Source organism: Belonocnema kinseyi, chromosome 7, assembly GCF_010883055.1.
Source record: "Belonocnema kinseyi isolate 2016_QV_RU_SX_M_011 chromosome 7, B_treatae_v1, whole genome shotgun sequence".
NCBI lineage: Eukaryota > Metazoa > Arthropoda > Insecta > Hymenoptera > Cynipidae > Belonocnema > Belonocnema kinseyi.
In genome coordinates this window covers 82,825,684-82,838,156 of record NC_046663.1, presented here as the reverse complement: position 1 = coordinate 82,838,156, position 12,473 = coordinate 82,825,684, and the positions used below count along the sequence as shown (strand labels likewise).

General features: G+C 29.3%; 1 protein-coding gene across 4 annotated transcripts in view; it reads right to left on the bottom strand.

The window, feature by feature from the left end:
* LOC117176988 (ubiquitin-conjugating enzyme E2 H) overlaps nucleotides 1-11,389 on the bottom strand; it is a 62,166-nt gene extending 50,777 nt beyond the window's left edge. The window contains exons 1-2 of one of the 4 annotated variants that reach the window (XM_033367426.1): nucleotides 11,374-11,389; nucleotides 6,379-6,863 (exon numbers count right to left, since the gene is read on the bottom strand). In XM_033367426.1, the coding sequence (XP_033223317.1) occupies nucleotides 6,379-6,431 (53 nt within the window). In that variant the 5' untranslated portion in view covers nucleotides 6,432-6,863; nucleotides 11,374-11,389. Of the gene's footprint in view, nucleotides 1-6,378; nucleotides 7,363-11,373 lie in introns of those variants that run through there. The other 3 variants (XM_033367427.1, XM_033367425.1, XM_033367429.1) reach the window with 3 other exon arrangements.
* Nucleotides 11,390-12,473: the final 1,084 nt, after the last annotated feature.

The following is a 12,473-nucleotide window of genomic DNA, read 5'->3' as shown; positions in this document are numbered from 1 at the left end:
ATGCTAGAACACTTGCGGGAAAAATGCAGAAGGCGGTTGTCCTTGGGTCACTCCGTGTTCTTAGGGTGCACGAGGCTTTTGCTGGATCGTCGTATTGATTCCGTTATGGCTGAATTATTATATTCCGTTTATGGCTGAAATTTTACCGTGATTTCGCTGGAAGCGGGTGCAATTTTTCAGATTAGCACCCGCTCCCGGCGAAATCCTGCGGTTGTCCTTATGACAAATTTTCAAATAAATATATATATATATTGATTCGGCGGAGTTCCAATAATTGTAGTTTGGTCCCTGGATTTCCTAGAAAAATGTTGAAGATAATATTATATATCTTATCTTCGTACATCCAGAATGAAGCTCAAAATAATAAAAAATACATTTTTTATTATTTTGGTACGAAATAAATTTTGTTTAATGATAAAGGTTCTAAAAATTAGTATTTACAACTATTAATATTCTCCGAAATCTTGATACCACTAATAGTTTCCGAGTTTCGCATACCAAAGTCACCTGAAGCTAGCATTACTACATGTTTTTGATCAAAATTACCGGGCACAAAATTTAGTTTTTGCAGAATATATTAGCACTTAATTAGCACTAAAGTCCTGCGCAAAGCAGATCTTGATACAAAATAATATTTTCCGAGTTTCGCATACCAGAGTCACCTGAAGCCAGTATCACTACACGTTTTTGGAAAAAAAAGTGCCCGGATTTTTTGCAAGGCATAAATTCAGAGCACTTATTTAGCACTAAATTCTTGCGCAAAGGAGAATTTGATACCACTAATATTTTCCGAGTTTCGCATACCGGAGTTGTGGCTTCAGCTGAAGCTAGTGTTACTACATGTTTTTGGCCAAAATTACCGGGCATAATTTTTTTTTCTGCAGTATAAATTAGCACTAAATAAGCACTAAAATATGGCATAGTGCCCACATCAATATGACAATGTTGTAATTCCAGCTTCTTGGACCTTTTTTATCCTTTTTTCAACTTCAGTGACAATTTACTATCTATAGGGATTTTCTCATTCCTTCATAGTGTTCGAAAGATAATTATAGTTGTAAATGCTAATTTTTAGAACCCTTTTCATTTATTAAAAAATGTATTTCGTACCAAAATAATAAAAAATTCCCTATTACTCGTTATTTTGAGCTTTATCGTGGATGCACAAAAATACGATACTTTTTTGTTATTTAAAACTTATTCTGGGAAATCCGGGGTTACCTATTCTACAGGACTATGGATGTTTTTTTCAGAATGAAATCGTAAAAAGATGGCATATGATTCCATATAGCGTAGGGTGATCAATTTTATAAGGCAAAAAAAAAATTCTTTTAATGTGAAGTGTGAAGACGCACACTAGCCTAAATTGTAACTTTACAGTAAACAAATTTTTTATTTTATAAATGTTGTGAATCACCTTGCTTCATTGTATATCATTTAACGAAATCTTGTTAACTCATTTTTAATAAAGGAAAATAATAATTTTATCTGAATTTTCACATATTCCTATAAAAATTTAACACTTTTTGCGCCAATTACTAAAAAATTATTGCTTTCCTTAAAAATGAGTTGAAACACTTTCATTGAGGGCATGTGATACTCAGAAAATTTTAGATTTTACCAGTTTTAGGTTCCCCCGGCTTTTTTCTAGAATAATAAATATTTTGTCTTGAAAATTTTGGATATGATAGCGAACATGCTAACAGACGTCCCCACACACTTTTCTTGTAGGTTAATTTAAAAAAGTTTTAATTTAGCAAAATGTGATTATTTTGCAAAGCGCTTAGGAAATAGTATCGATTTTTTCAATGTTAGATTCCCTCGGCTTTTCTCCTAGGATAAGAAATATTTTGCCTTCAAAATCTGGGAAATGATAGCGAACATGCTAACGGATGTCCCCACACACTTTTTTTGTGTTTTTGTATCGAAAAATTTTTGATATTGCTAACAACGTGCGTGTATATTTCGAGGTTATGTGTGTTACAATTCACCCGAGCGCTACTTCCAAACTGAACAATATTTATGGCCAAAAACTTTGGACTTACAAATAAACATAGTAACTAATCTTCCGGAACTTACCTTGTTTGCAGGCAATCAAAAAAGTTTATTTCATAAATAATTTCCAGATTATCGGAAAGGCAGAGATGAAAAACGACGTAACTTCAAAATAATGCATATGCATAAAATTTGTATTTAGCACAATAAATTTTTTTGTTATTACCCCTCAAAAAAGAGTCTGGGGACGTCCGTTATGATATTTTTTTGCATCTCCGAATTCAGTTTTTAAAAATTTTCATTTTTGTGGAAAAAAGCCGGGGAAACTGTAAGTATCACATGCCCTTAAACTATTTATAATCGTGTTAATATAGAAGAGGATAATTTTACAAGTACAGAAATTTAATACGTGCATTTTCAGGACATTCAGAAAACAAAAACAACAAAAAATCAATAAAAAGACAAGACTCTAAGTCATATTCATTTTGAACTTTTTTCAATTTGTTGACTAAAAGGGTACCATTTAGGCTGTGTTCAGGTTTGATTTTTTTTTAATCGCCTTAAAATAGAGCAATTTGTTGAGTCAACAAATTTCGAAGCCTTTAATTTGCGTAGTCTTAAAATGACAAAGTGAGTATACAACTAATAGAAAAGACTATGCGCAATGCAGCATAAAAGATTATGCGAAACGTTCGGCTGTGACGTGTTCTTTTGAAAGCGAATATGTGTACGAGATTTCAGCGTGAGTGGAAGCACGTGCAATTAATATTAAGTCATCCGTAAGTTTCCTTTTCGATCAAGGTTGTTAAACATAAAAATGAGAAGTAGGAATCTATGTAATTATTTATTGTTATATCAGTCACACGTGTTCAGGAAATCGAACCTTTGTACTATTATGTGCCATTAAACGCCGAGAAAAATGGAACAAAAAAATCAATCATAAAATGTCCAATTATGAGCCCTTCAAATTTAATACTTTCCAAATCAAGACTTCGAATTTAAAATGTTTCAAGTTTAAATTACATGCATCTAATTTGAAAATGTGTACAATTAAATCTTCAATTCGGAATTGAAATTATCAAATTTCAAACGTTTTCAATAAATATGTTTAAAAATAAATAACAGTTTAACATAATTTTTTAAAGTTAGTATACCAGTTTAGAAAACAGATTATATAATATAGGGTATGGATAAAAGGCTCTTAGACGGTTACTTTGAATTTATTAATAATTTAAATTTAAAATCAGAGAGATGAAAAGTGTAATAGGATCTCTTCATCTAATCTGATTTGTTCAATCACAAGTCAAATGCAATAAGGTGTGATCATGTTACATATAGTTGCATACAAAGAGAGGACGTTAGGTATGTATATGAATATCGATTGTCATTAATTTGAATTTGCATGCAAAACAATATCAATTAAAATTAAAAAGCTGTATTTAATCAGATTTGTTTAAACTTGGTGCAATTTAATATTATTATTATATTATTATTATTATCATATTATCATATTATTATAATATTATTATTATCATCGTCATTCAGACTATCCAATCAAAAAATTCCATTATACAATAAAATTTACAAATTTTCTTCAGAAAATTTAATTAGACCAGCTTAGTTCCAACTTTTTTCTAGCCATTCAAATATTTCGCTTTCTTTTAATTCACTCGGGATATGTGTGAAGTTTCGCAAGTTAATTATAAATGTGTTTCTGTTGTTTTTCTCGGCAGAAAACTTTAACAAATTATATTACAGAATATTCTTAAATATATCAGCACCATAGATTAAATAAAACTAAACAAATAATAATTTCTTGAATGTATCTCTAAAGTCCATTATATCTAAAATTCCATGTATATTTAGGTAAATAATGTGGGTACTATATTACGTTCAATTTAAACCGCTTAAAATACCTTACTTTGCAATTAAGAATATTGTATTTTCAACAAGATAGATCAATTTTTAACCTTACAGTTGAATTTTCTGCCATCAAAAATGATTTTTTAACAAAAAAACTGCCATAGATGAATTTTAAACAAAAAATATGAATTTTTAACAGAAGAGTTTATTCTTTAACCAAGTAGTTTTATTTTCAAATGAAACGGTGAGTATTTAACTGGAATACTTAAATTTTCTACTAAAATTATGAATATTTAACTGCAACACCTAAATTTTCAGCCAAAAAGATGAATTTCCTAACAAGAAGATTAATTTTCAAACAAAAATATTAACTTTCGACCAAAAATATGTTTTTTTAGACAAAGTAAATAAATTTTCGAGAAAATATTTCAATTTGAAACGAAAAAAGATGAATTTCCAAACAAAATGATGAATCTTCAAAGGGAATAATTTAATTTTCAACTAAGATTATGGAATATTCAACTGCAATAATCACATTTTCGATTTAAAAAAAGTTAACTAACAAAGTAAAAACGAACTTTCAACAAAAAAGCTATTTTTTAACAAATAAACTTAATTTTTAATAAACGACTTTAACTTGAAATCAAGTATGTAATTAAATTTTTACTAAAAAAAAGATTAATTATGAACGAAAAAAGAGTTAAATTTTCAACTAAGACAAATTTTCCAGTCAAAAAAGAGAAAAAAAATCCAACAAACCGTTCAATTTTCAATCAAAAAGATGAATTTTCAACTAAAATTATGAATATTTAACTGAAATACTTACATTTACAGCCAAAAAGATGAATTTCCTAACAAGAAGATTAATTTTCAAAGAAAAATATTAACTTTCGACCAAAAAATAGTTTTTTTTAGGGAAAGTACATACATTCTCGAGGAAATATTTCAATTTTAAACTAAAGATCAAATTTCAACTAAATATAGAATAGTTACATTTTCATTAAAAAAAAAAAATAATTTTCAACCATGAAGATTAATTTATATCAATGAGCACGAATTTTCCACTAACAAAGATAATTTTTTCAACGAAAAGTTGAATAGTTAAATACATTAATATTCAACCAAACAAAAGAATTTTTAACTACAATGATGGAATATTAAAGTAGAATAATTAAATTTGCAATTTAAAGATAATCATTTTCAAGTAAAAAAACGAATTTTCAACAAAATGGCTCGTTTTTCATCCAACAAATTAATTTTTAAAATAGTTAAATTAAATTTTTAAAAAACGACTTTTCAACATGAGTTGAGTTTTCAACCAAGAAACAGTTTTAATTTAAGACAAAAAAACTGCAAACAAATTGTTGAATTTTCAACCAAGAAGATTAATTTTTTACCTCAAAGAACGATTTATCAAAAAAACATAAAGTCTCAACCAGATACTTTAAATTTCATCTACAAAATAGTGATTTTCAATCAAAAATATAAAAGTTAATGAAGAATATTTTTTACTTCATTTTACATTGCAATTAAAAAAAATAAGCACGCTCGCGAAAAAATGCCCTAAAAATTCCAAGATGTCAGGTAGGATAGGCGCCCTGATTTACTTTTTGATCAATGACAATTTTGGCATCGAGCCTATTACTTTTTTTACTCGGGGAAGTTTTCTTGAACCTTTCTCTTTCGCTTTCGTCGCTTAAGTCTATTCATAACCTACAATATGTTCATACTTTTTTGTTAAAAAGAGACCAAAAAGAGTAATTAAATAAGAAAAAGAAAAGGAAAAACGGGTGACTAGAAAAAGTTAATTCTATGCAAGTGGAGGATATAAAACTAACGTGAACTAAGGAAATCTATACAAATAATTGTTCAACTAAAAAATAGCTATGTAGTAGATAATTTATCTGGTTTCTAATTTCTTCATAAAAAGGAGGCGATTTTCCATTTTTCAAGAAAAAACTTGAAATCTCTTGACTTCGAAAAGCAATATTTAAAAAACAGCAAAAATAATGACTTGAAGATTACAGATTAAACTATACCCTTTTTACAATTAATAAATAAAATTTATCGACTTGCTAGTCACATGAAAAAGAAAAACATTCGGACAATTTAAAAGGCACAGCGCTGGTAATACCAAAACCTGGGCGCACGGAACACCAACACAATCAGCTGGTTAAAAACAGCTGTGTCTGTCATAGGCGTAGCGCGAGGTTAAATGCCCCTCTCGAAATAAAATTCCATTGTTCCTTTTTCTCTTCACTTGATTACTAAAATCTCCATTTTTTAAAATCCAAATTTAAAATTCTCAAATCAAGATTACGTTACGTTGCCTTACCATTTCCACATCACAAGTTCTATAATAAACTACAAAACATTAGGGTAAAAAAATAATAAAGGAAGAAAGAGAGAGGAAAAAGCTTGAGAAAGAGAGGGAGACAAGCAGAAAAACAGAGAAAGGTGGTGATAAACTTGTAGTGGGAGGGAACTACTCTAGAGAAAGAGAGAAAGAGTCAAGGATACAGTTTGATAACGTCCGTGTCCATACGCCGTTTGCCTGCACTCGGAGACGACATTTTTATTGTTGATTATCGGAAAAGCTGCTGAAAGCCCGTGACGGCGCAGTCTATGAATCAGCTGAGCCGATTCTCATGGAAGGGCCTCACAGGCACGACACTACACAACTCCAATCCAAAAAAATACAACTGTCTTTCTTCTCACTTCAAACGCACTATAGCACTCTCTCACGAACTTCAACTCGGTCTCTCTATGGGGTTAGCAGGGGTTAGGTACAGTAAGTGCGTCTCTCGTAAGAGCAGTCGCAGCACCCAAAAAAGAAACAAACAAATGCACGACAATCAACGACCTGCTAGCTTCCCAGAATCAGGAGAGTCGACTTTTCTACGCACAATGATTCCCTGATTAACTGCGATCGTCCCTTTGTTCACTCACTTCCGAGAGCCAAAGCAGAGACTAGACTCATTTTCTCTCGCTCGCGACACGATCATCTACGAGTAGAAAACGAGGCGAATTATAGTAAACGAGTCGACCTGGCAAAAAACAAGTCTTCTCGTAAACAGCAAGTCGAATCGTTTAAAACAAGTTGAAGGTTGAATCACTGATTGTAAATTACGATTTTCAAATTAGGACTGTCCAATTCGATCGCGGGGGGCGAAACTCGCGTTCTGCGGACCTGTCAATCCGCGGATTTTTGGCTTCACTACATCCAAATTCCGAAAATGTCAGAAGTTGGGATTTTTTAGCAGCAACTAGCACTAGCCAAATCTGAGTTGAGGATAGACTCTGCCAGGTTGCCAGTCGGGCAATCGTTGCCAAACAGTGAAAAAGTCCCGAATCCCGTATCCCTGAATGCAATGCGCACACACTCAAGTCCCTCTCTCGACTCCACTGCGAGAAGCAATCACAAACACGGTTTCACGGACAAAGGGAAAATACATAGGACTGGAGAGATGTGTGTGAATGTTGTTTCTCCAGCTACAGTCGATGACGGATTTCATAAATTTGCAGTCAGCGTTGCCGTTGCTTTTTTTCAGGCATGCTCAAGTTTCGACCAATGGGAGACAGTATTGGATTAGAAGGAACCAATCGCTAGTAGAGAAAGGAGATGTACGACGCCATCTTGGTAATGCAAAGCGGGAGATTTTAATTCTAACAGTGCGTTTGCGCACAGGAGAGCGCGGGGAATTACAATTTACAATTCTGAGCCACTTTTCTGCGTTGCTGAATAAACGGCGCGTGGCGTATTCTATTTCTGAACCGTAATTATATATATATTAAAAATTTTTATTCGACAATTAAGAAAAAACTTACGTAAAAATTTAAGACGGAATTTTTTAACCCATTGGACCCAATTAAATTATTAAATTAAAGAAATATTTTTCAAGCGGTTTCAGAGGATTTTTTGATGATTGAGTATTTAATGGTTTTTCAGACGAACAGCGTTGGGTTAATTTTTGTTATACACATAATAATGGATAAGGGGCCGCAGTTATGTTACGTAACGGATTATAGTCCCTCTGCCACGAACCGTAACAAAATAGCAAATAAATATTTTTTGATCATGAAAGAAAGAAGAGACCCTGCAAGCCAAAAGATGAATTTACTGTACAAAAATTGAATTTTTATCTCATAAACAAGAATTTTTAGCAGAAAAAAAATTAATTTTCAACAAAATAGTTAAATTTCCAAATTGAATTGAAAAAGATCATTTTCAATGAAATAGTTCAACCAATGAGATGAACTTTTGACTAAAAATATGAATCTTCAAAAAAAAAAAAGATTTCTTAACACAGTCGTTCAACGAAAATTTTCGAAGTAGTTGAATACACCAGCAAAGAAGATTAATTTTCAACCAAAAAGTTACATTTTTATCAAAGAAAAATGACATTTCTACCAAACAGATGAATTTTTAAATAAAAAAAAAAAAAAAACTTTCAGAAAAAAATAGTTGAATTTTCAACACAAAAATATTTATTTGAAACAAAAAGTACATTTATACGAAATAGTGAACTTTTCAATACCAAAATATGAATTACAATTAAAAAGTACATTTTCTACGACAATAGTTGAATTTTGAACCAAAAAGGATGACTTAAAAAAAATTATTGCATTTTCAAGCAAACAATTCCATTTTTATTTTAAAAAATGCAATTTCTAGAAAAATATATGCATTTTTAAATGAAAAAGACAAATTTTCAAAACAATAGTTGAATTTCCATCCAAAAAATAATTTCAGTTGCCCTTTCAACACAAAAATATGTATTTTAAATCAAAAGAATATTTTATAAGAAAAATAGTTAATTTTTGAACACTTAAATATTAATATTACAATCAAAAACTATAACAAAACTTCATTTTTAAAATTCTCTAATTTTTCATTTTTTCTGACCACTAATTATCAAATTATCAAATTATATACAGCAGAGTCTTAAAGTTGTAACATTCTTAACTTATAATCTTTTATAAATGGAATTAAATAATTTCAAATTAAAATTGAAAAAATTCAAATGTATTCTTCTTGCCAGTTTTTTTAATTTATAGAAATTCCGTGACCCCTCCCACCTGTGAGCTTTTCCATAATCTAAGTGCGGCCCCTAACAGAATTTAAATCATAATGGTTTATTATAGGATGGTTCAAAGATAAAAAAATAAATCTGGAATTCGAAATCGCTAAATCCTAAAAAAATATGGTATTGGGATCCTAAAACGGTATAATTATTTTGGAATCAATGGACATGGAACTGGTTACTCCAACTAAAAAAAAAAATGTTTACAAATTTCTCGCTGGCAAAGTTTCTAAATTTTCTGGAGTTTCAATTAACTTTGAGTACCTGGAAATCAAAAAAAGTCTTCCCAATTTTTTTCGCGGATTTTAATCAAATATTTTCTAAGAGATAATTCCTATTTAATTCAGCCCTGTTTTTGGAAAAAATTCTTAACAGCTATATAAATTGGAGAATTTTGTCGGGTAATTGAAAACTTTCCAGTGGTGTCTTGGAATCGATATTCGAATTACAGCACTTTTTCAAAATTTGGAATTTGGTATGTAACAAAATTATTTTAGATTTTCTTTCTAAAAGACTTGCTTGAAACTTCCACCTATGCTAGAAAAAATGTTAAAACCACAAGTAAAGAAAATAATTCTATAAAATACCTAATTATAAATTTTTTAAACTTGCCGTAGTTCTAATTTCGACTCCTGGTCGGAAATAATTTTTTTCTACTTTGTATCTTCTAAAAATACCAACACCTACTAAAAAATGTTAAAGCCATAAGTTGTGAAGATATTCCATTAAATGTCTGAAATCAAAGTTGACCAAATTCGCTGTATTTTCAATTTTTATTTCTGTGTTGAGAATTTTTTCCGAAAACACAGGTGAAATTATGTATAGAAATGATCTCTTAAGAAATAATTGATTAAAATCCGCAATAAATTGTATAGACTTTTTTGACATCAGTTAAAATTAAATTTAGTTACATTAATTTACATTCAGTTTAAATTCTCCTCAAAATTGATAGTTATTTAATTAGTGATAAATAAATAAATTGTAGATTTTATGTTTCGTTTCAGGAATTATTTATAAATTTCGTCTTTTTAGTTAAAAATTAAACAATTAGAATTTTTAGTCAAAACATTATTTAAGAAAATTCTAAATTGGATATTTTGTCTTCTTTAGTAATTTTTTGTCGTTTTTATAATCTCAATGCCTTGAAAATATATATATTAAATTTGTATACAGGCAGGCAGAATTATGCCTTTTCGAATTACCGTCCATTAAACATTAGGGTGGTCCAAAAATTCGACTTTCAATTTTTGGTGATCGAAATGCGATTTTTAAAGAGAAAGCATGGTTAAAAATGGAAAAAAGTACTTTTTATTAATTTCGGGTAAATTATCGTTTAGTTACATCTTATATTGCACCCGAAATTGGAGAAAAAGTGGAAAATTTAAAAAACGCGACTTTCTGACTATTCTAAAGGAAAATGGCTGAAAACAATAATAAATTATTCATAGAAATAACATAAACATCTAATTATTAGTATAAAGTAGTATTTTATGTGGTAGAAACAATTTTCATTTAAAAACAGGCACAAAAATTACAATTGGCACTAAAACCTTTTAAAATCAATTTTTTCATTTATGGGGGTATTCGGGGCCTCAAAAAACAGACTTATGGGGGCGATATTTAAAAATTGATATTTCATTCGTATTATCTGTATGATTTTAAAGAGAAATGTTGAGTTTCAACTCGATTAATCTAATATTGACGATTCTTAATAAAATTTACAAAAAAAAAAAAAAATTTTCTTGTGGGAAATACGTGGGCCTTGCGCCAGTTCTAAATATCATTAAAAAGGTGGATTTATTTTGTGTAGATTCGAACAATTTTTCAAGCGATATGCATAAAAATTCGAAAAAAAAAAATCCAATGCATTTTTGGATCACCCTAGTGTACAGGTTCAAAAACATCTTTTTTTTTTTATCAATCTTATAAGCAGTAAAATTAATTATTCGTAGAAACAATTTGCTTCTTCATTTTTTGAGTAAGTATTGAAACTCTGCGGAATTTTCGACTTCTTGTAAATATATAATGTTTAAAGACATTTATATTTATGTTGTTTAGCCCATCGCTGTTTTATAATGAAACTGTGCCAAGTATTAGTTTTTTTTTTAAATTCGAAATATGAATTATAATACATTACGTAACTCTAATTATCCACAATCTGCATTGTAAATTACAAAGAACATAAAATACTTGGCATTTGAAAATTCACATTAAAATCCAGGAAACTAAATTTACCAACGAAAATTTTCTGTCAAAAAATTCTATAAACTTTGAAAAGTACCTCAAAATGTCAAATTAAATTTTTGCATTCAGAAAAGATGGCGTAGAGCTCGAAGAAACCGCGCGAAAAACTTTAGGGAATTATTTTTAATACAAATGTGCATTAAAATTATTTAGAGTTGAAAATATTCCTATTTCTTATTTGACTCACTTTTTCATTTTACATTACCATTTTTCCAAATTGATATAAATAAAATAATACCTGCAGCTGCTATGTACTATTTTTTTAAAAAGAATTTCACCACGAATTAAATTTAGTACACCATCAGTCAATTAATTAATACACGACAAAATAAATCCGCGAAGGGAAATTATGTAAAATACACGCGACACTGTTTCTTTCAAGACTTCCTTGTGTCCATCTGTCTCTATTCAAGGATTGACACTACTAAAACAAAATAAAATCGCGTTTCCGTTGCACTTGGCGCGAGTTCACTTGGTCATTGCACTCAAAATTCTTCTGAAAATAATTCAGTCGTAGAACAAACTACAAAATCTAGAAAAATATCTAATCTAATCTATAAAAATTCTTTTATTATAAAAGGTTGTATAACAAATCAATTTATTGTAAAAAAATGTACAAAATTTTACGGAAATTACAATATTCAATCAATTAAAAATATAAAAATTGTAATGGCACGTTATATCTCAATAATTTATAATTGCGTACATACATTCACATTTTTTCTATGGAACTACCAGATGAAATTCCACAGTCAAATCAGAAAAAAACTGAATGGAAAAAATATTTTTTGTTATTTTAATGACTCGTTTCACTTCCGCTATCAAAATGTAAATACTGATTTATATTTTACGATCGATCTATTATCGGCTAAGATTTCTATTTCATTTATATATTCATGCTATCATATATTGAATAAAATCAAATAAATATTGATAAAAAACAATGATTTTAATAAAAACTTGCATAAAAATTGTAATAAAACTTGAAAGAATTCCCATGATTGAATTATTAGAAGACTTATCAGAAAATAGAATCAAAATTCATATAGAAAATATTTCAATAGAAAAAAAATTAGATTGTGAGTTCTGATTGTAAATATATGTGTATATTGCACCTTAAATCTACTTAATCACTCGACAGCTTTGTTCTAAATTCGATATTTCGTTACGCAACATGTATAAAATTTAATTAGTTAAGATTCGCGACAAAGTCGGCTCAATATCTTTTTTTTTAAATTATAAAAAAATTACTAATAGCTCTAAGATTAATGTAATATACCACAGAAC